The sequence below is a fragment of the Talpa europaea genome (genome assembly GCF_964194135.1).
Source record: "Talpa europaea genome assembly, chromosome: 10".
Lineage (NCBI taxonomy): Eukaryota > Metazoa > Chordata > Mammalia > Eulipotyphla > Talpidae > Talpa > Talpa europaea.
This window is the reverse complement of record NC_140077.1, coordinates 75,974,097-75,996,963: the sequence shown is the minus strand read 5'-3', so window position 1 is coordinate 75,996,963 and position 22,867 is coordinate 75,974,097. Positions and strand designations below refer to the sequence as shown.

The 22,867-nt window shown below is 52.9% G+C and overlaps 1 protein-coding gene across 7 annotated transcripts in view; it reads left to right on the top strand.

The window, feature by feature from the left end:
- The window catches only part of NAV1 (neuron navigator 1), a gene marked incomplete at both ends in the record, with an annotated part of 168,655 nt that overhangs the window by 79,733 nt on the left and 66,055 nt on the right, over positions 1-22,867 (top strand). For all 7 annotated transcript variants that reach the window (XM_084244935.1, XM_084244934.1, XM_084244933.1 and 4 more), the window contains one exon: positions 3,734-4,099. In XM_084244935.1, coding sequence (XP_084101061.1) covers positions 3,734-4,099 — 366 coding nt within the window. The remainder of the gene's footprint in view (positions 1-3,733; positions 4,100-22,867) is intronic.

Here is a 22,867-nt window from a genome sequence, read left to right as displayed (position 1 = left end):
TCTCTTCAGGCCTCATAAGGAGGCCTGAGAGCTCAGCAGGGCTCACACTGTGTCACCCAGATTCCATGCCACATGGGCGCACCCCACCCCTTGCAGAGACCTTGCAGCCTCCAGCTGCATGGGGCACGGCACCTCTCCTGAGTGGCGTCCTGGACACAGCCTCTGCTCTGACTCAGAATTTCCCCACTGGCTCCTCGGGCTGCCCAGATGAGCTCATGCTGTCAGTTCCAGGGGGGACAGAGGGCCGGGCTCCACTCAGGGGGTAGAGCGAGAGGGAGCAGCTAGCCAGGATTGGGAAATCACGGGCGTGTGGAGCCTCAAGGCTGAGAGAAGGCTAGTCAGCCTCTCCCACTGGGCTGGAAACGGGCTCCGCCCCACCTCCTGGGGCTGGAAAATGAGAGCGAAGTTGAGACACAGGCTTTGGGGACAGCAATCTCCTCAACTCAGCAAGGTGGCCACGGCTGTCCAGACTAGCCTCTCAGGCCTCTAGTGCCAGAGAACTCACTATCTTCCGATCCCTAGTCCGTGCTGGGCATGCAGTGCTGTGCTTGAGGTGCTGCCGGTGAGAGGCTCTCTTGACTCCAGGGCTCCTCCTGCTCAGCCCTTCCGTCTGCCTCCTCCTCTGCTCCTTCCCAGCTCCTTCCCATCCTCCACTTTCCATACTCAGCCCTTTGCTCCCTGGGACCTGGCGCCTTTACTTCTGTCTCCAAGCCCTAAGCCGGAACCCACTTTGGACAGGGGTCTGGCTCAGCTGACTCATTATCCCAGGGACCCAAAGAATGAAATCTCACCTCCTCCTCCCGGCTCCTGGGAAGTTGTTGGAACAGCGCTCAGCACCCAATCACCTGCTAGCCCCAGGCCAAAGAAGGCAGAAAGTGCCCAGAGGGTCACACCCCAGGTGACTCACCCACATGGGAAGAGCAGAAGCCGTAGCCCAGCCTCCTGGTGCCATGGCCCTGAGCGGCCAGAGCCCCCACCCTGAGTTAAGCAGACACTGTGACCCCAACAGTGCTATTTGCTTTCTGCTTGACGTGGGGAAGCCCTGACCTCTGGCTTCTATCTTGTGCTTGAAGCCTTGTGTGTTGAGCTGAGCCGCATTGGGGGTGGAGAACCTCAGGCCTCTGGCTTCTGTCTCCCTTTATGGGAAAGGAACCAAGCCCCGAAGCTGACTTTTCTGTTTACTGTGGCCCCAGAGCCACTTCCTCTCATAGCCTTTGGTTTATGTTACTCCTGTTCCACACTTTGAGAGCCAAAACAACTCCCTGATTTTTTTTATGGCTCTTTTAGTTTTTAAAGAGTTTCCCATCAATCAGCCCACCCCACAGCCCTGGGAGTAGACAGGATATATATATCCCCCATCCCTCCAGTACAGAGAAGGAACATTTGAGGCTGGGGTCACCCAGGAGTACCCAGGATAGTAAGGCTAGTTAGCTGCATCCAGCAAGCTTAACGCCTGTACCGATTGTGTGCCAGGTACAGTGCTGGGCACCGATCCTCAGAACAACCACAGGCATTATCCAGGTGGCCCAATGAGGGCATCCAGCAAGGTTATTTTCACTCTGGAACTTAATGCCTAAGTCTAGATCCAGTTCCTTTTCAGAAATTTTTATTCCTGTCCTACTTCCTCTATTTCTACTGGCTTGTTTCCCCAGCAAGGAGAGTCTGGGTCAGGGGGCTGGAACTGGAGAGGAAATGAAACTCTGTCCTCCCTCTGCTCCAGGCCCACTGCTCCCCACACCCCAAAAATGTCCTCCCCAGAGAGAGGCAGGAACGAAGGGCTGAACATAGGAACTGAAGCCAAGAACCGAAGCTCTGAGTAGACCCCATCCCCACCAACTTAGAGATGTGTTTCAGGATGAAAAGAGCAATGAAATAGCGCAGGGAGCGAACAGGAGGCAGACCAGGAATAGAAGCGAGGGATCTGGGTACTGACACAGCCCACACACCACACTAATTTTATTACCATGGTGTATACTACAAAGCCGCTGTCCCGGAGCTCTCCATTGTCCTGCCACCCTGGCCAGCACTGTCCTCTTCTGCTCTTCTTCTCATTGCCACGGGCAACTTGCTTTGATTAAGCCCCTGCTGCATGAGGCCCTGTACTGAGTCTATCGCGAGAACTCCCCTGCCCTTCAACTCAGCACCTCTGTCATGGGTTTGCGCCTGTTGATTTGCAACAACTGCAAGTCAGGCCCGGTGCAAAATGGTGATCAAGGGGGAGCCTGCAGGGAAATCCCATTCTCTCTGAGGTCCGCAGTAATTAGAAACTGAAATAAGATGGTGCAGGACAAATTGCAGCAGGTCACGAAGGAGAGCCCAGGGGAGAGGATATTGTGAAACAGGTTGGAAGGCCCTCTGCTCTTAAGGGTCGGAGCAGCAGTCACCAAGTGTCCCGCCCAGCCAGGGCTCCCCCCAACGACCCCTAGGACTTCTGCTGCCACTGCCCACGGCTTGGGGTCCGGCGTCATTCAGCCCCCTCTAGTTCTGTTAATCAAACTATAAAATGCAGTTCTTTCAGGTAGAGACAATTGTGGAGGATTTGCTTTTTTTCAAGGAAATGTACAAAAACAAGAACAGAAAAATCAATGCCCCACTCCCCCCGCCCAGCCCCCAAAGTGACTTGGACATGGATGTGTTCACAGTGACGTTTCCTTTGCTTGTGTAACTTTGTGTAACTCATGTGCAGCCTTAGATTGCCTTCGCCGCCCAGCTTTCTTGGCCCTCAGCCCCCGTCTTATTACTCAACCCTGTTCGGCTTCAGTTAGGCCAAACCCCTGAGACCCTTACCTTTGGTTCACTTGGGCTGGCACCACTGCTAGACTGGATGGGGTCATCAGTTTCTGTCTCAGCAGAATCCAGGCAGCCTCTCCAAGTAGATCCCAACTGTACTTTCCCTCTGCTGCCCCCACCCCAGGGGCTCAGGCCTTCTAGCACTAACCCAAGTATGCCTCCTGGGCCTGGTGGAGGAGGGCCTGAGACTTGGGGCCCAGGACACTGTGCATTCACCGCCCTGTGCATTTCCCCATGACCTCTTCTCTGTCCAGCAAAAAAGCAGAAGTTCTGCTGTTTCCCCTGATTTGTAGGCCTTTGGCTGGGACTAGACTTACCTAGGAATCTGCCACACATCTTAAGTTCCTAAAGCTTTTCCTGTCCCCTAAATACCCTGCTCCAGATTTTTCTATCTGTGGTTTGGGAACAAACTAGCCCTCGGCACACTAACAGAAAAAAGGTGATGGACACACACCATGAACAAATTGAATGACCAAGGTGTTTCAGGCTTGGTCTCTCCCGCCCGGCCTGCAGGTCCCTTCGGCCCCTTCCCATGTATTAAGCACCTTTTACCTGCCAGGCACAGTGTTGGGTCCTTACATGCATGATTCTGTGAACTAGCTATTATGCTGTTATCCCTCATTTTACAGATGGGGGGGGGGGCTTAGCAAGGTTGATTACTTCCTTCTGACTCACTTATTAATAAATGGCAGATTTAAAAGGGCTCAAACCCAGGCTATAGTACAAAATCTACACTCTTAATACTTGATTGCTTGCACAACACTTAAAATCACTTTCCTGGGATGTCCTGAGATACAACAGGTAACATACACAAGGAAGATCCCCTGTAGGTGAAGCTGAACAGAGGGAGACCACCGGGGAGGCAGGCATTACTGGGGTGCGGCGTGAGTGGACCAGAAGCTACACCAGGGAGTAATCGAGGCCCTCTGCTCCCCCTGCCCAGCTCCCTGGAGATGACCTGCTATGACAGCGACGATGCCAACCCACGCAGCGTCTCCAGCCTCTCCAACCGCTCCTCGCCGCTCTCCTGGCGCTATGGCCAGTCCAGCCCGCGGCTGCAGGCGGGGGACGCGCCCTCGGTGGGGGGCAGCTGCCGCTCAGAGGGGCCACCGGCCTGGTACATGCATGGGGAGCGTGCTCACTACTCGCACACCATGCCCATGCGCAGCCCCAGCAAGCTCAGCCACATCTCCCGCCTGGAGCTGGTCGAGTCCCTGGACTCGGACGAGGTGGACCTCAAGTCCGGCTACATGAGCGACAGCGACCTCATGGGCAAGACCATGACTGAGGACGACGACATCACTACGGGGTAAGGGCTGTCCCCGCGGACAGCTGGGTCAAGGGGGTAGCGGGACAGCGGAAAGCCCAGTGGGATGGAGTTCCTAAACATGGGGTGGAGCTCACAACAGGGGTGTGCGTTTGGTGAGCTGCGACTGACTAGCCTGAGTTGCACAAGTTGGTGTAGACCTTGATCTTTGATAGGGAATATTCTAGGCTTTGGCATAGTGCGTGGGGCCGACACCTGAGGAGCTGATTGGTGGGTGGGGGTGCGTGCCTCCCTCTCACTGGTCTCGGTGGCTGCCTGTCCTAGTATGCCCGCCCTCCGCTTGGTCCTTTGCCCTCACAAGGTTGGCAGGAGGGGTGGATGTTTAGTCCCAGCTCTTCTGCTAACTCCCTGCAGACCTTGGGGAACCTCATCTGCTTCCCTGTATCCATCTACCTCACGGGGCTGCTAAGAAGAGGCAATGAGAGCACCTAGGTGAAAGCGCCACTGAAACAGAGAGCAGGAGTGTTAGCTCTCCTTCCTTCTCTGGAGTTCCCCAGTCCTTTGTCCCCTTTCAAACCCCTTCTCTCCCGGGCCCTCAGTTTCTCTTCAGGCTTCTTCCTCAGCAAACCATCTGCCAATAATAATGCAGCTTCTTAGTCTCAGTCCCGGTCTACTAACTGCCACATTCATCTCCTCATTATCTCCTGCAGTTGACAGGGCAACTTGACAGTCTGGGAACTGACGGGACAGGACAGGAAAAGGCAGTGTGAGGGGCTTAAGTGCCTGGCCAACTGCTCCAGGCCCGGGGCCAAAGAGCTGCAATAGTTCTGGAAGCTTCTTTGGGACATCTCTCAGCTTACTGCTACTTCAATTTTTCTTCTTGTCTTGCTGGGAGGCCCCAAGGGGCCACACAGCAATATCCCTACCCTCCCCCTAAAGACCACCTTTCCTCACTGAAACTCAAATTTCAAGAGAATTGAAAGTGCCCCTTCTCAGAAAGACCAAGATCTGCGTTCCAGGCCATCCACTGTTCTCCACCCTTGGGGATAAGCTTGGAGGGATCTGGTCAAGGCCTGTCCAGCTGCTCTGGAACAAAACAACTGACGCATAAATGGGGTTGTTTACTGCCTGTTAAATCCCAGGGGCCCGCCCGACCTCACACTCAGATCCGCCAGCCTGGAGCTGGGGCTGGAGAGAGAAGTCATCCAGCTCCTCCTGTGCTCAGGGGGCTATGCTGGGCAGGAAGAGACGGGGCATCTGATGAGCTGCCCTGCATAGCCCCTTTCATGTTTCCCCTCCGCCCACCCACCCCCTCTAGTGACCCTACCACTGTCAGCTGGCTAAGGCAGAGAGAAGCACGGCCCCCATGGGGAAGAGGGCTCCAAAATGCCCTCATGTCTTGGCAGAACCAGGGCCCCAGCCCTCAGGGAACTCCCAGATGAGGGAGGGGAGAGCCACCCCCACTACCCAGACAGTGGCCGTGACAGAAAATTCCCCACATGTTGGAAGGCACAGGACTCGTGCCTTGGTGGGGTCCAGCATGAGGCAGGTAGCAGCCTCCTGACACGTTAGTTGACCTCTCCAGGCTTCAATTTGTCCGTCTGCTTAGTGACAATAGAAACTATCTCCAGGTGATTATGAAGATTAATGGGATAATACTCTTGGAAAAGTCCTGGCTCATTATAAATACTCAATAAATGCTAGCTGTTATTATTGTAATAATTACATGTTATTTATATATTAATAAATATATAATATATTAATATATATTAATAAATACATAATAAATGTGATATATAATAATTATGTAGACTAATAGCTAAGCTATTATCATTTTATCATTATTGAAATACCATTCTGAAGGAGGGGAAGGACCTTGACATTGTGAGGGTCCCAAATTTGCCCTCGGGATGGTGTAGTATGTCCGAGTAGGCTCGGAATCAGCAACAAGGACAGCAGGTCCCATCTTGGGGCGAAGACCGTGCAGGTGTCAGAGTATGGAAGGCAGGAGGGGCCAGGGAAGGTGTCCCGTGCCTACCCGCTACCACCTTTTCTCTCTCTTCTGCTCTTGGGACAATGTGCATGCCCCTGAGTCAGGAAAGAAAAAGCAGAGTTTGCTGAGCAGGAGTGATGAGACCTTGTCCTTGCCACACAGCCACAGACTCTGCCCAGGGAAGCCTAGTGTTCGCTGGGGGCTGTGGAGCCCAGAGTTGGCCTGGCCATGTCCATATCCAGACAGTGGAGCCACCACACTGTCAGCTGCGCCGCTAGTTTCCTCGATCATCTCACATGCATTTTTTTGTGGTCAGTCTGCAATTAGCAATAACTCTCAACACTTTGGTTTTAAGGTTTCCCCACCGCCAACTTCCCTGCCAGGACTGTAAACACACCTACCCTGTGTGCTTAGCAAGTCAGAGTTGAGGGGAGTCCATTCATGATCTCCAGTCATTTTAATGTAAACAGACACTCCTCAATTATGTGTTTTCATGTGTAAATGTTGTGTTTTTTCATTAGAAAGAAGCCATCTTAGATTCCAGCAAATGGCTAAGGGTACATGCAAGCCTGAGCCGCTTTGCTGAGATTCTTCTTGGTCCTTCCATGCCCACTGTGGATTCCATCCTGGTTTCCTACATTAGAAAATGCCCTATTCTAAAGAAAATTGTTTTTCCTATTCCTAAAATGGACAGGGTTGTTCCCCGTAGGGACAGCCTGCAACAGTCCCTCTCCCCCACGTGGTGACACCCTGGAGCTTCTCCCCAGGAGAGCTAATTCCATACAGGCTTCGTGGACTCCACCCCCCACCCCAGGCCAAAACCAAAGACACTAGGAACTTCAAATCCCATCACCACCAAAGGGAAGGTGGCTGGGACCTGAGGGTGGGGTTAAGCAGCCAGGATGGCACTGGGCCAGCAGGAGAGGCAAAGTTGGCCTGGGGGGCGGGGGTGTCCAGGCTCCCCGCTGGGCGAAGTGGCCAGCCACAGCTGTCCGAGGGAGCTGTGCATAATGGCAGTGGTCCTGCGGCCTTGTCAGCGCTCTCAGTTATCTGCTGGGGCATCATCCACCTGGTTCTTCCCAAGTCAACTCTTCCCTCCTCCCTGCAAACACCGGGTTCTTTCTTTGCCTTACACAGGCACGGTAACAGGGAGCTTATTCTTAGAATCAAATTCTAAGAAAGTTTCTAAATATTCACCTGAAATCTGCTTCATGCATCTGCTGCCTATTGATTCAAAATGTTGTCACCTGGGGAAAACAGAATGAGTGTAAATAAACTTTTATGCAAAGGGCCTCCCCGGTGGCGCAGCGGTTGAGCGCTGGGTTGCAAAGCTGCCCGCTGCGGTTCGATCCCTGGCTGCTCCCCGGCCACCAGAGGAGGGTCCCGCATGGCGCGCAGACCTCTCCTGCCGCCCGCTGCTCCCCTCAGCAGTGTACTTCGGTCCTTCTGCCTGCTCTGCTCCCCGCTCTGGCTCTGGTGAATTCTCTCACCCTCCCGCGCTTCTGACTGTACCCAGTGCTTGTATAAATAAATAAATAAATCTTTAAAAAAAAAAAATCACACAAAAAACAAAAAAAAAAAAAAACTTTTATGCAAATATTTTACATGTTCTTAATCGTTGCTCAGATATTTTCTTGTCTGAAAGCCCCAGCTTATTTCAGTACCTTTTTAGATGACCCAGTTTTCCAGACCCCAGTTCTCCCGGCCACCATCCTCTGGAAGCTCTCAAGTTATCAGTGATCCTCTTACAAGTTGACACCTTGGCTGATCACCTCCTGACACTGGCACTGTCAGGGCAATAGCCAACGCATGACATTCTCACAGCTGCCAGCTGGCTGCTGACTATCCTGGATGACAGCTCAGGACATTTTTACCTCTTGAAAAGAGAAAAGGAATTTGTTTCTCTAAAAATAGGAAGGTCTGGAATTTAATCTAAGAAGATAAGTCCGTGGCCATCTGTCCTCTCCCCTGCACCAGGGCTGGCGCAGAAGCGGGATACAGGCTCTGGGTCTAGCGGCCACATGCATGTGCCCTGACGGGGAGGAGGTCAGGCGGCCCTCTGTGCTCTCCCTAGATTTGCCTCTCAATGCCTCCATTTCCTTGGGTGTATTCTCTCTTCTGAGCCCCCATCGTCTGAGCCTTGGAGCGCAATGGGCAAGAATCCCAGCCAGGTCTACAGGGGTATTGGCACATTGCACACCTCCAGGGGGCACCACTCACATTACATAAAATTATGTTCAGTGACCTATGCCAAGGGTCACAGAACCTTGAACAGAGCCAGCAGGCCCCATCTTGAAAGAGCTCTGGGAGTGTATGTTAGGGGACAGCGGGATTTCTCAGTGACTGGCTGTCCATCCCTATCTCTCCTCAGGTGGTTACCTGCTCCCAAGGTGGCTGCATGGTCCCGTCTTCCTGTTCCCTTCTCGCCTCTTTGCCTCCCCTCCCCAGCCTGTCCTCTTGAACTGTGCTTGGGGGCTCAGGAACAGATGGGATTCGTTTCCTCCTTGGCTCTGAAGTGTCCTGACATTGAAAAATGTCAAATAAAATAAACTATAGGCCCTCCCTTCTCCCAGGCTAGCTCTTTGCTCCCAGAGGCAGTGAGCCCAAGCCTTAAAGGGCCACCTCCCAGCCTTGCGAAGCAGACCTCAGCTCCTGCAGCCACACGCCTGAAAGGGAGCCCCATTTGTTGCTCTCTGGTTTGACTGATGTCTAACTGGCAGACCCCACGATGCCCAACCCAGCCCTCTAGTGACACGTACTCCATTGCAGTAGGCACTGACTAGGCAGGGTTTGTGCAAAGAAGAGAACCCATTTGGATCTGAATGGACAGGGAGAGGAGTCAACTGCCTTTTTCTTCTGTTTCCTGGTAGTTCCTTAGGCATCCCACCTACTAGGCCACTGGACCAGGTCTTGCTTTTGCCCATAGAACACAAGGATTGGGGCAGAGGGGCATAGGAGGCGATCCTAGCAAAGACCCGACATTCAGGCTCAAGAAGAAAAGTCAGTTTCTGCATTTGAAGGACTTCAGATCTAAAAGGGAGGCAGGATGCTAACGGGGTCCTTGGCAAAAGAAGCCATTGTTCTTGAAGTAGACGTGGTCATCGCCCCTTTGGGGACAACATTGAACAATTACCACCTTGACTTGTGGACTTAATGGGTAGCTGTGGCTACTTCCCTGTGGTGTCGGGAAAGCATTGCTAGACTAATCTAGGGCTTGGGGGCCCATCCTAAGCCTACTGCTAGCTCGTTAGTTGGCCCTGAGCAAGTCATTAACTGCTCTGAGTCTTAATTTGTTCATTGTAAAAAGGTGGACTTTTTGGCCTCTAAGGATGAAGTGGGAAAGAACACATAAGAATATTTTGAAAGATACAAAGTGCTGCTGGCTTGAAGTATATTATTCTGATTGATCTCAACCTACTGTGCTGTCCATTTAACTGATGGTCTCTGTCTTTATTAGGGGCTGCTGGAGTATCAAAATAAGATTTCTTAAAATTGGCAGATGAGTTCATTGAATTTAGCCTTTGACTTGTGTTGCCAGAGGTGATCTTGTTTTGCTTTTTAATACCCTCTTGATACCCTTTAGTCCTGTGGTGTGCAGATAAACAGATCTTTGAGTCTATCAAAGGCATATGACAGATCGGTACATTCGTTGAATGGTGTAGACTGAAGTCTCAACTAGACAGCCGGGGTTTGAAGTAGGCTGGTCTTACCAGCTGTGTGAGTTGGGGTGAGTTCTTCATCTCTATGCTACTCATCTGAAAAATTGGGAAGTAATGGTGCCTCTACTGTAAGATGTGTGAGGATTTGCTTAAGTTAATGTTTACTTTATAATGTGTTAGACAAACCCTCGCTATCATTAGTTGGCTGTTTGAGGACAGACGTAGAAGGTGATGGACCGAAACTGTCACAGGCACATTCTCAATGATAATACAATGTTTGCAAAAGTGAGTGTTAACTTTCCTGCTTGAAATGATGCTTCTGATCCTCATTGGGAAAGTGACAGACTAAGTGGTCTGCCAAGCAAAATGGGGATGCCCTGACCCAATTATATGTGCTCATGCCCTGCTCTTGCATGGCAAACCAACCATCTGTGGTTGGTTATCTGGGCCGTGTGTGCAATATGTGATTGTGAGCTAAGCTTATGCACACAGGGTCACACGAGTGAACATAGCCATTGTGTTCAGGCACCACCTGACCTGGCTAACAGGACTATCTCTCCCCCACTTCCCTGCTTGGTGTCTATGAAGAGTGCCTTGGACTGGGGTCCCTAGAAGCAGACCTCAAGGCAAGCATGTGAGTATAAGTAGTTTATTTAAGAGGTGATTCCAGAAAGCACTGGTGGGTTGTGGGGAAGTGAGTCAGGAAAGAGGAAGGAAACCAATGCAGGTTCTGTCCATGCGCTGGGCACCACTGTGGGCACATGCGAGATTGCATGCAACACCTCTCACAGCTGCCCAGAGGGCATGGAATCCGTGGATCCTTATCTATCAACTTCCATTCATTGTTGGCAACTTCTAGGGGCATTGCATCCTAGTTTTTCTACCCTGTGCCCCATAGGCTGAGAGGAATCCCTTAGCTTGAGAGGCACAGTCTTGCTCTACTGGTATCTGCTGGAACCGTGACTATAGAGGGCACAGAGGTGGGACACAAATGCCATCAATTTTGAAAAGGGCAGGTGGGAAGAAAGGAAGGGGAGTGTGAGGTCAAATATCTGGGTCTATTGGGAGGAACGTGGTGCCTTCAGAGAGCCCCTGGCTTTCGAAATACCCCTTAATTCTTAACACTGAATATATTGATACTTAGTCTGTATGGGGTTAAACCGGATTGCAGTTTCTGTTCATACCCAACAGGGTTGGCGGAAGGTAGGAATAAGCCAGGTATTCCAGAGGGGTAGCTGGCTGTATGCTAGTTGCCATGGCAACTAATGCAGGCTGAGGAGTGGCCCCTCCTCTGGTGTGTCCTAGTAACCTACAATCGAGCTGCTGGGGTTTGCACTGAGTTTGATGACATACAATTTGGTGGCAATCAGGATGGATAAAGTGTTGAGGAATCCGTTGAGATGGGTTTGGTTTTTCTCCACTTGCCCTGCCGACCTGCCAACCTGTCCACTGTCTCACCTCTTTCATTGTCAATCTCCTCCTTTTCCTATAAATCATATGTTCTGTGTTAAGCCAGCTGGGTTTGTGTGATGCCTGGAAATTCCATGTAACGAGTATGAGTTTGGAAATCTGACAGGCTGGGTCCAGCTCTGAGCTCTGAGGCTTTGGGAAAGCTGTGTGTCCATCCTGGTAGAAATAGTAACCTGGAAACAAGATTTGTTAGCGTGTGATGGAATATGTGTATATATGTCAATACCCTAGACATATCATAGGTGCTCAGTAAATGTCACCACCACCCCCCCTTTTCTGGGATGGCTCCCAGAAAACCAAAACCATCAAGTCCTAAACCATCTGAACAATGGAACTCTTCCATCTGTGTGGTGACGCCCAATTGTCCATTCATCTTTGCCAAATTCCCCCACCTCCAGGAAGCCTTCCCTAATTCATCCCACTGCAATAGGATACTCTCCGATTCTGGATTGTATAGTTTATACTGTGTGACCTGTGTTTGCATGACTCTAACAGTTCTATAGCACCTGTGGTTTGTAGAACATTAATATGGCATTATCTTATTTAATCTTAACAACACTCTGAATTAAGTATTCTTTGCTCCAGTTTACAAGTGAGGAAATTGGGATCCAGCTTAACTGGCTTGCCAGGGTCACGTAACTGGGAAGTGGCAGCACCACAGCAGAACCCAGAACACTGATCCCCACTTCCTGTGCCCCCCACTTGCTGTGTGCACCATGAAACGTTTTTCATTAGGGTTAGGGTATAGCCGTGTGTCCCCAAGACAGAGTCCCTTTTTTCTCTCTGTTTCCCCTCAACACCCCCAGCATAGGTTCCCAGACGATGTTGTTGAGTGGCCAGCGAATCATCATGAGAGCCCCTCCTGGAATGCCCCTAAGTGACCTCTCCCTCCTCCAGAATAGGGTCTTGATCAGAGAGCCACAAAGTGGCCACAGCCAAGAGCCCGGGGCCAGACTTGCAGAAGAGCAACCAGGCCTCTGTGAATACCAGTCCTTGTTGACTCCGACTCAAAGGCTGAGCTGTCCCAGGATGCTCACAAGTGCCCAGCTCTGGCCTCTGGGCTATCAGATGTCTCTGGCCAGGCAGCAAAAGGCCATTCACTGCAGTTGAAGGCAGGCCAGCAGTCCAGGCAGGCCACTTCCCCACGGAGCTGTGCATGGGGTGCCCTGAAGAGGCCTCGGGACTGAGTTGTCCCCCTATATGTTGGGGAGGTGATGGCACACCCACACACTTAAGTGTATGGGGTAGGGGGGGGCTTGAAAAACATGCAGAAAGTAAAAGTCAGGTCCAGAGAGACCAAAGCATGTAGCTATGTGAGCCAGACTGCCACTGACTGAATCTACAAGACGGCATCGTGCAGAGACAAGGTGGGAAGGCCGATGTAGGGCTCGCACCACCAAGAATCAGTGCCAGTGCGTTCGTGATGTGCACGCCAAGGACGAGAACAGGAGACAGACAGACCCTGTGTGAGACGCATCCGAACACGTGTGTGGAGGTAGCTGGATACAAAGAGGCTGTGTGTGCGCTCGTGCGGCTGGCAGAGGATGGCGGAGGCAGGCCCCCCGATGTGCAGGGCCAGACAGGCACAGTCCCAGAGATGGAGAGACTCTTCCAGAGAGGGGTGAGTGATCCTGCGTTCAGCCCGGGGCCTGCCCCAGAGCAGGGCAAGCCATTCTCACCAGCCCAGCCTTCCTGCTCCCCTGGGCCAGCTTGAGTGAAAAGGGGTCTGTCTTGGGCCCTGTCCTTTCCTCCTTAGAGCCCCCCAACCTGGGAGACAGGGAAACGCCTCTGGCCTAGTCCCTGCCCCCTTTTCCCAGCTGCAGGCTCTTTTCCTGGACCCCGGCTCATTTGTCACCTTCCTCAATCTCTCAGCCTTCCCCACCTTGGTATCTGCCTTCTGTCTTGGCCCCTGTGGGTTTGATGACACGGAGCAATTTCAGAGTGACACAGACTTGGCCGTGTGGACAGACTCGGGGTTCCCAGGATGCCTGACATTCTGCGGAGTGTAACTAGGTGGAGGGCACACAGCTTATCATGGGGCCGTCACCGTGCCTCTCCCAACGACACAGGCCTCCACCAAGGTCCCCTGGGGCTCGCCTGTTGCCCCCGCCCTAGCTGGGGGTGAACCTTTGCAGGCAATCTGTGTCCTGGGTGTAGCCAGGGCAATGAGCTTCTTACGTGAGGCTGCAACGAACAGATCCTGCCTTCCCAGCTCGGAGCAGCCGCCCTGAAGTCTGGGAGGCACCAGCTCTGCAATCCCAGGCCCTGTGGTTACTTCCTGTTCTTGGAAGGCAGGTTGGCAGAGCTAGTGGAACATCCTGGAGTTCGACTGACTTGGATTTGATTCTCAGTCTGCCAGTCACCACCTGCACCACTGTGGATTAGTTATTTAACTTCTTTGTGTTTCATTGTCATTTTCTGAAAGGAAAAATGATACTATTGCCTACTGGTGACATCTAGTCATGCAGTCAACAAATATTTACTTGCTATCCGACACACTTGAGGATGCAACAGGGGGAAAAAATGGATGTTGTTCTTAAACTCATATCCAAAGGAGCAGACGAATCAATGAGTAATGCACTAAAGCTGCTGTGTGCGTGGAGAAATGTGAGAGAGGATGTGGGCAGTGATGGGGTGGGGGCTGTTTGAAATAGGGTGGTCAGGGAAGGCTTCTCTGGTAAACCATGCACAGAAGAGAATGTGCAAAGGCCCTGAGGCAAGAAGAAGCATGTGTCCAAGGAGCTGCAAGGAGGTCATTGTGGCTGCAGCGCAGTAAATGAGCAGGAGTGTGGTCAGAAATAAGATCAGGATGCAGCCAGCGGCCAGGTAACCGGGCGCTGTACTCTGCAGTGTGGGCTTTTCCTTAAAGTGAGAGGGCAAGCCAGAAGAGGGTTTCAGGGAGAGGAGCGATGAAATGCAACACAGTCTGCCTCGCTACTGTGAGGAGAAACCACAGGGAAACCAGAGACAACCTGGAAGCACAGAAGGGAAACCACTGTAATAATGTAGGCAAGAGAAGAGGGTGGCTGGGATCAGGGAGGTCAGGGCGGAGGTGGTAAGAAAGGTTCTGAGGGTGAAAGGAGATGATATATTTGCAATGGCTTTTCAGATTGTATGAGATTTAATCTCTTTTTTAAAAGATTTATTTATGCATACAAGAACTGGGGTACTGACCAGAGGTGTGGGGGTGAGAGGATTCACCAGAGACAGAGTAGGGAGCAGAACAGGCAGACTGACTAAAATACACTGCTGAGGGGAGCAGCGGGGAGACAGGAGAGGTCTGCTGCGCCAGGTGGGTAGCTCCCTGGTCGGGGATCGAACTCGTGCTGCAGTGGCTGCCGACAGCTTCATAGTGCTGCACCTTAACCCCTTGCACCCCTGGGAGGCCTGAGATTTAATTTCTATTTCTCTCTAGAGATTATAGATCTAACTGAGTCACAGAGAACCCTGGAGCAGTGGGCACTCAGGTTGTTCTGACACAGCTTCAGCCTTTTTCCCTCAGTGCCCAGGGTCCCTCTGCCTCCCTGCACCGGGGTCTCTCTCCCATACTCTCAGAACCACCCAGAGATGAGGTTTGGGGATGGTGGAAGGAGGATATTAAGTCAGGGCCACTAAGGCAGCAGTAGCTGGCTATGTGGGCTCAGGCAGGGGAGAGGCTGCCTCTCCCAGCTGTGGGGCTAGTAAGGAAGGCAGGTCTCCTCAGAGGTTGTGTAAATATTTGCAGAGTAATAACACAGCTGGGAACAGGACCCCCTCCAGCTGGTTCTCTGGCTACCCCAGAGACTTCTCAACTGGGATTAGGGCTCCGGTGCTTCAAGCATCTGCTGGCCTGTGCTCTTGAGCCAACCTCTCCTGCAGGCCCTTGAAACCCTTCTGTCTGAGCCCAGGGCTGACCCCAGGGAGGGAGCTGATGAGAAACGGCAGCAATGATGAGCAGAAAGCACACAGCCCAGGGAGCCAGAGATCCTGGGGTCTGTGGAGGACCTTGAACAAGTCACTTGTATTTCAGAGACTGAATATCCTCTAGGGAATTGAACCAGATGCCCTCCAAAGATTTTCTGGGCTCTGACAGTCTAGATTCTCAGACCACACAATGAGGTGTGCTCTGGGATACTCACCAGGAAGGCCCTAGGATTAGTGAGGAAATGTGACAGTCTTGCCAGGACCAGAGGCGAAAGAGGCTTGCCAGGGTCTGCACACGGAGCCCCTGGAAACTTGGGCGTCGTCCCCTCGGGATCAAGAAGCCCACTGGAGATGTGATGGAAAATGATGCCTGGCCTGGGACCAGGTGTCATTGTGGCTTCCACACCTGTGGCCAGACTCCCTGAGGCCACTCGCAACCTTTCTGGGCCTTCCAGTTCTAAGGCAAGTGTAATACACCCACCTCATCTAGATCACGAGGTTGTTTGAAAAGAAAACTGTAGCTGTGAAGTACTCCCCAGAGAGTGGGGTGACGTCTATTGATCTTTCTATCAAAGTCACAACAGGTGATTCTTCATGACTCAGTGGGGTGGGTCATTGTGGGGCTTGGGGTAGGTTTTTTAAAGCTGGGCTTAGCCATGTGGCCAGGTCGTCACCCAAGGCAGGACAGGATGGGCTCTAGCGACAGCACAAGGCCATTTCCCGAGGTCCTCTCCTGAGTGCTTTCTCCCCTTTCCCTGACTCTCCATTCTGGTGTAATTCTTCCTCTTTCTGAACACCCTTCTCTATCAGCAAATGCCCTTTGTTCTGTCTCTGCGAGGTTACTGCCAGCTCAGCCAGGCCAGGTTGGAGAGGAGTCTCCAGGCCCGAGAGGGCCCGAGGCAGCTTCTCTGACTGGCCAAGCCTCGAGCAGGGTAGAAACTTTCCCGGCTAAGGAATTAGATAGCCTTGTAATTGATGGGCAGCAGGGGAAGTGAGAGCAGGTCATGGGACAGAGACGTGGAGACCCATCCTGGGACTCTAATCTCCCCAAGGGTCTCACTTCCAGGGCTCACCAGGAAATCGAGTATGTGGTTAGACCCCACATGTGACACCCAAACCCAGAAACCCCCAGGCAGGTGATGCTGGAACTGAAACCACATGGATCTTCCTGGAGAGTCTTTCTTTTTTCCTTGTCTCACTCTAACCAGCACCATCAGCTTTTGCGATTATGGTCAGGGAGACAACCAGAGCCTCCCACGAACAGTCTTTGGGCGTCTCTGTTAGAAATGACACATTGATCGGGCCTCCCCAGTGGCACAGCGGTTGAGTGCTGGGTTGCGAAGCTGCCCGCGGCCTCTGCGGCGCCAGTTCGATCCCCAGCTGCTCCCAGGCCACCGGAGGAGGGTCCCACATGGCGCGCAGACCTCTCCTGCCGCCCGCTGCTCCCCTCAGCAGTGTACTTCGGTCCTTCTGCCTGCTCTGCTCCCCGCTCTGGCTCTGGTGAATTCTCTCACCCTCCCGCGCTTCTGACTGTACCCAGTGCATGTATAAACAAAACAAAACAAACAAACAAATAAATAAATAAATAAAAACATGCCTCTATAAAAAAAAAAAAAAAATGACACATTGATCTAAATGACCTTGGGCCCAAGCCATGGTGACTCCCGAGATCCTTTGCTTGGGGAAGAGGGAGCAGAGATGGAGCCACTCCCTCTCAGGAATTTGCCTGAGCAGCCTCATGGTTATTAGTCGGGGCTCTACCCTCTGCTTTGGACATGCCTTGGCTGTTTTTTTTTTTTTTTTTTTAAGATTTATTTATTTATGCATACAAAAACTGGGGTACAGGCCAGAGGTGTGGGGAGGGTGAGAGGATTCACCAGAGACAGAGTGGGGAGCAGAACAGGTGGATTGACTGAAATACACTGCTGAGGGGAGCAGCGGGCAAGACAGGAGAGGTCTGCTGCACCATGTGGGTAGCTCCCTGGTTGGGGATTGAACTTGTGCTGCAGTGGCTGTGGATAGCTTTATAGGTTGCTTCTTAACCCCTTGCACCACCAGGGAGGCCCCACCTTGGCTGTTCTGTGCCTCAGAGCTACTCTGATGGCCTTGGACAGGAGACAAGTGAGACCAGGGCTCCCAAGGGCTCTTTGAAGAACTGCACCAGAGGCGCACAGAGAAGGCCTATCTAGATAGATGTGCCTTTTTCCTCTGTCCCTCTTTGGCTGAGTTTTCTTTCTGGAAAAGTGCCTGAGTCCCAGCTCCCTTTCAGCAAGTGTCTTCCCCCTCCGTGTGTGCCTCAGCTGTCCCCTACTCCCTCTGCCCAGGCCACAGGTGTGCAGCCTGGTACCCTGGAAGAAGAGCCCATACGTGGCCCCCTCCTCGCTGTCGTTAAGGCAACTAGGCCTCCATCTCTTCTCTTCCTCCACCACACCCCTGATGGGCAAAGTCAGTCCCCTTCAAATGCATGAGCTGGGCCTGCTGACAGGGGAGGCTGTTTTCCCATCTTCACAAAAGCTCCCAGACAGCTCTTCTCTTCAGAGCTGTGTCCAGTTACCCAAAGTGCCTTGACCTGTGAGCTGAAATTAGCAGGTGCTAACTTGTGTGCTATTTATTTAAATAGCAAAGCCTCCAGGCCCCTGCCCTCTCCCTGTAAAAGCCCACTCTGGCCTCCACCGAGCAGGAAGATGGGTCACAGGCAGAGGACGCCAGACCACAGTGCAGGGGACCTTCCTCGTCCAGCAGGAAAGAGCAACATACAGAGGAGACCTTGGTTCTGCTGGCTTCTGGCAGATTCTGGATTCAGGAATCAGTTCCATGAAGGAAGGGGGTTTAGAGGTGCCCTAGCCCACAATCCTTTGTGAGGGGAGACTCAGAAAGCTGGGAGCCCTTCCCTGGGATAAGCTGCTGTGACTTTCTCCCTTTAAGGCTTATTACCCCAGTGGGGGTGGGGAGGGATAGTGAAGGATTGGGGGAGGGGTGGATCCAAGGGAGGGAGGAAAAGCAGGCTGTCAGGTGTGAGGAAGAGGGATAGGGTGACACAGGCCAGGAAAGCCGGCATACACTCCAGTCCCTACAAGTAAACCCTGTGCCTTACCCCTTTCAGGCCTCATCTCCCTCCCTCCAGGCTCTGCCCAGAAAGCCACAAAGGAGGAAACCTTATGGAAAACGCACAGCTAGATCTGGAGAAAAACATCCCCTGCTGGTGACATTCCTCTGGCTGAGACAGTCATTCTACTCCAGATTCCATGCTGGCTGAGCTGAAGAGAATCCCTTATGGTGCCTGTCACTATAAGCTGTTCCCCAGATGACCTGGCCAGCCCCAACACAGCTGCACAGACCCAGTGTCCCTAGAGAACTAATTACGAGCCCTCCATTTAGGGCAGTGGTGAGCATGGGATGCCTGAAGGGCACAAACTGGAATAGAGTCAGGATAGGGGCTTGGTCTGGGGACCACCTGCCTTGCTCTGACTTGCCCTCAAAGCTAGTCTGCCTGGGACCTGGCGCATCTTTCTATCTTACCACCCAAACCACTCTGAACAGGGTAAAGGCTAACGTTGGATTTGACCTCCATGCTAGGGGGAACTCTGAGGGGTCAGTGCTGGGGCCACTGTAGCTCTTTAGTCCTCTTTAAAAAAAAAAAAAGATTTATTTATTTATACATACAAGAGCTGGGGTACAAGCCAGAGATGTTGGGGAGGGGGGTGAGATGATTCACCAGAGACAGAGTGGGGAGCAGAACAGGAAGATCCACTGAAATACACTACTGAGGGGAGCAGTGGGAGAGACAGGAGACGTCTGCTGCACCATGTGGGTCACCTCCCTGGCCAGGGATCGAACTCATGCTGCAGTGGCTGCAGGTAGCTTCATAGTGCTGAGTCTTAACCCCTTGTACCACCAGGGAGGCCCTTTAGCCCTCTTTGATCTCAAAGCAGATTTGTACAATTTGACCTTCAGAAAGACACCCCCCCAACCCAGATTGTTTCAGGGGACCTAGAGACAGTTTTCTCAGTGAGGTTTCCCACCCCCCAAGGACAGCGAGTCTCTTCTCTAGAGCTGCGTGCCACATCAGCGACTTGGACCACCAGAGTACCTGACTTAGAGGGATACTAACGGGGGCGAGCTATCCCTAGAACCCAAAGCACCATCCAGACCTCCTGAAAGGCTGGGGAGGAGGGAGAGGCTGAAGAGGAGTCAATCTCTTCTCCCATAACCTTTTTGGAAACTGAAGCCCAAAAGCTAAGGCATGAGATGTTCAGCAGAAGTCTAGAAGATGGCCGGGTCTCTGCTGGTGGCTCGGTCACACCTTGCTGCCCAGACACCAAGACAGGGCTGCACTGTGCTTCCTGGTCATCTTAGTTAGGTACCTGAGGGGCTTAAAAATCATTGCTGTTTTGTTGCTTAAAGAAGTTGTAGATAAAATGTATCCATTTCTAAAAGTAGTCTTCCCAGTTTGCCCAGTTCACACTGAGACTGGGACTGGGATACTTAGCCTGATGCTCGGGCAGGAGTGAGAACCAGAAGGAGCAGAGTGGCAGTCCAGTGTCTGTGTGGCCTCCTCTCTCTTTGAAACAGGGAAAGTTCAATTCTGGAGAAGACCCTGAGGGGACTGGGCTGGAGGGTGAGCCCTGATGCAGGATCCCACTTTTTTTTTTCCTCTGCACTAAAATCTTCATCTCTTGGGATCCATTTCTTCCTACTTAGTCAGCTCCAAATGCCTCCAGATGATGGCATAGACCTTGGCGTGGTGTGAATTCTTTCCCCCCAAAGTGCCAATGTGCGCACCTTTCACCTAATCTGTCGCCCCCAAGGTTGGAAAAGTGTTAGACCCCCCCACATCCCCAGGTTGTCAGTGCTTACGGAGGCCTTATCATTCTACTTCTCCCCCAAATAGAACAGTCCCTAAGCCAACCTCTGGTGATCTGTACCCTCTTCTGACCCTTATCCCAGCCACACTCCTACACACAGACCCTGTTTTAGGCGAAGTGTTGATCCGACGTACACATTCTAATGCAAAAGCGGGGAAAGGGTTAGGAGGGGCTTGGAAGGAAGCCTTGTATGGGGAGGGCTCAGCCTAGGTCTCCCCAACCCAGTGCGTGCACAGCGGCTCCCTGCCTGAGAGATCTAGAAAGCCTTGCTGCTCACACCCCCTTCTGCCTGTGCGGTTAAGAGTGGACATGGGACCACAGCTGGCGTCCCAGGGGTTAACTCCGGAACTGTCCAGGTGGAGGTCGAGCCCCCCGGCCTGCTCTGCACCTCCGGGCTTCCGAGGCCACCGGAGCGGCAGAGGCTGCGGTGGCTCTTTGTCTACCTGCTCTGGGCATTAAAGAGCCCGCTCGCAGGCTCGCTCGCCGGGGCTCGGGACAGAAGTCAGCGACGGGGAAATGGGGCTCTGTCGCTTTAAGGACAGCTGGAGCGGTAAGTGCGAGCCCTGGCGGGCGCTGGAGAGAATAGGGAGCGGAGGGCCGGCGAGGGCTGGGTTTCTGGCCCTCGGCGTGGCCGGCGCCTCATACATTTCGGGAGTCCGCCGGGTGCCGGGCGAGGGGGTCTGGGGGTACGCTGGGTGCCCGACCGGCGAATGGCCCCCTGAGCCAGGGAAGATGCTTCATCTGCCCCTGCCCAGGGCGGGAAGGACAGTGAACTGCCCCCGCAGGTAAGCGCCCCCGACCCCGCCGCCCGACCGCCGCGCCGGGGTCCGGTGTGTGGCTCCGGGACCAGCTCCTGCTCCCCAGCTCCATCACTGATGCAGCCTCGGGGCGGTGGGTGTGGGGTCTGCAAGAAGGAGGGTCTTGGCCGCCCTGCTTTACTGACAGAAGGAGGAGTGCCCGCGCCGCCAGAGCTCTGGCTCCTGAGCATTTGGCTGCTTGGCTTTTGGGGTTGGAGGTGGTCATGTTGAGTGGATAAGGAGGGGAAAGGGAAGGAAAGGCCTGGCCCCCTCCCCGGACTGGGAGGAAGCTGAGACAATAGCACAACTTGATTGAACTTGCTTAGTTGCTGCTGCAGTGCAGTGGGGGTCAGGGCGAGGGGGGAGGTGCTGGGGCTCAGCGGATCTGGAGAGTGGAAGGAGAGGGGGCTGCAGCCAGCCTCATTCAACCTAGATTCTCTCTAACTCCGGAAGCTTCCAGGCTCATCCTGGGATGAAAGGAGGTGAAGGGGTAGGGGGCTGAGAGTGGGGGGTTGTTGACTTTGTGACCCCACAACTGGTTGGTTCTGTCTGAGGGTAGTGACCTGGGGTTCTACTCTGGGGAGAATGAGAGCCCTGTGGTTTGGGGATGAGCCTGCTTGGTGGGAATAGCTGACCAGACCTGTCCTGTAAGATGAGAGCAGTAATCCAAGACCCTCCATGACGGGGAGAGAGAGTGACCGCAGCCTGCCCCGGGACCCTCAGAGCTGACTGGGAAACTGCACTTCCAAAAGACAGTCATGAAATGCCAGAGACCTGAGAAAGAGGGCTGGTGCTTTCTGGTTTTTCTGGGAGCTTCTTACCCCAATGAACACACTCCCTGCTTCTCATCCTCCCCTGGGTTCTGACTGGACAGGGGGGAAGATGGAGGTTAGAGAGTTGAATGGGAGGCTGGAAGCCTCGTGCTGTAGCCACACCCACCCCAAACCTTACAAAGCTCTCAGCCCCAGGAACCCATACTTGCTCCCTGTAACTTGCTCCTGCCCCTCACCCCCATGGCTCTTTGGAGGCGGCCCCAAGTGCTCGCCCCGGGCTCCACTGCAGCTCTGCACATGCAGGCCTCAGGTAAAAGCAAATGAATTGGGCAAGGTCTGGAAAGGAGAGGCACCTCCTGCTTTAGTTTCTCCCCCCAAGGACAGTGGGCATCAGGAACCTATTAGAAGCCAGTTTTGCTGACCCTAAACTTTTGTCCACCACCAACAGTAGGACAGAGAGCAGTCCCTCTGCAGGGTGACTCGGAACACTTGAGGTCACTCTGCTAAGATGACGTGGGAGAACTATTTCGTGGATGGAGAACAGATCATCATGAACATCTCTGGGTGTTCTTACTCCCCATGAACTTCTGGGCCGAGTGCCGCCCGGCTCACTAGGCCTGGATCAGGTCCAGGGAGGGGACCGTTCATAACCTCTCCCACTTCTACCACTGCCCCCCACCCCTTCCCCCATTTTGGAACCTACTTTAGATTCAGCACAGGGTGTGCCCAAGGAAAATTATAATTGTCACCAGCCAAGATTTACACTGTTTCAACTCGTGTTCTTTGCCTCCCCCACCCCTGGAGGATGTGAAAACCCTTTCACTGACTCCAGTACCTTTACCCTGAGCCCTGGCCTCCTTCTCTCCTACTCTGCAATCTTTTCTGGGCCATCCCATCTTTTTTTGAATTTGCATTCTCCCTGCCCCCTTCCATGCTCCACTTCACCCCAGGGGACTGGGCTTTGAATGGTGAGTTTGGTGCCCCATCCTGAGGCCACAGCTGTTGAGAGCACACCTAACTCCTCACCAGTAACAGACTTCTGGGCAGGTGTGCCAGGGCGGGACCTGCTGCCACAGCCCAGGGAGAGGAGCAGGTCATGTTACACCTATACAACCTGCTGCCTGCTGGGGTGGGCCTGTGATTTCTTTCTATCTAGGCCCAAGATTTTCAGGCAGACTGTCCATAGTAGGCAAGGAGAGAGGAGATGTTTTAAAGTGGAAGTCAGCCCTCAATTGCCAGAGTTCAAATATAAAATTTAACTACCCTGGCTCCAATCCATAGAGGGAGAGCTCAGCTCAGGCCTTTGCTCTGGGGACAGATCAAAACCTTCCCTGTAAATGATGTTTGATT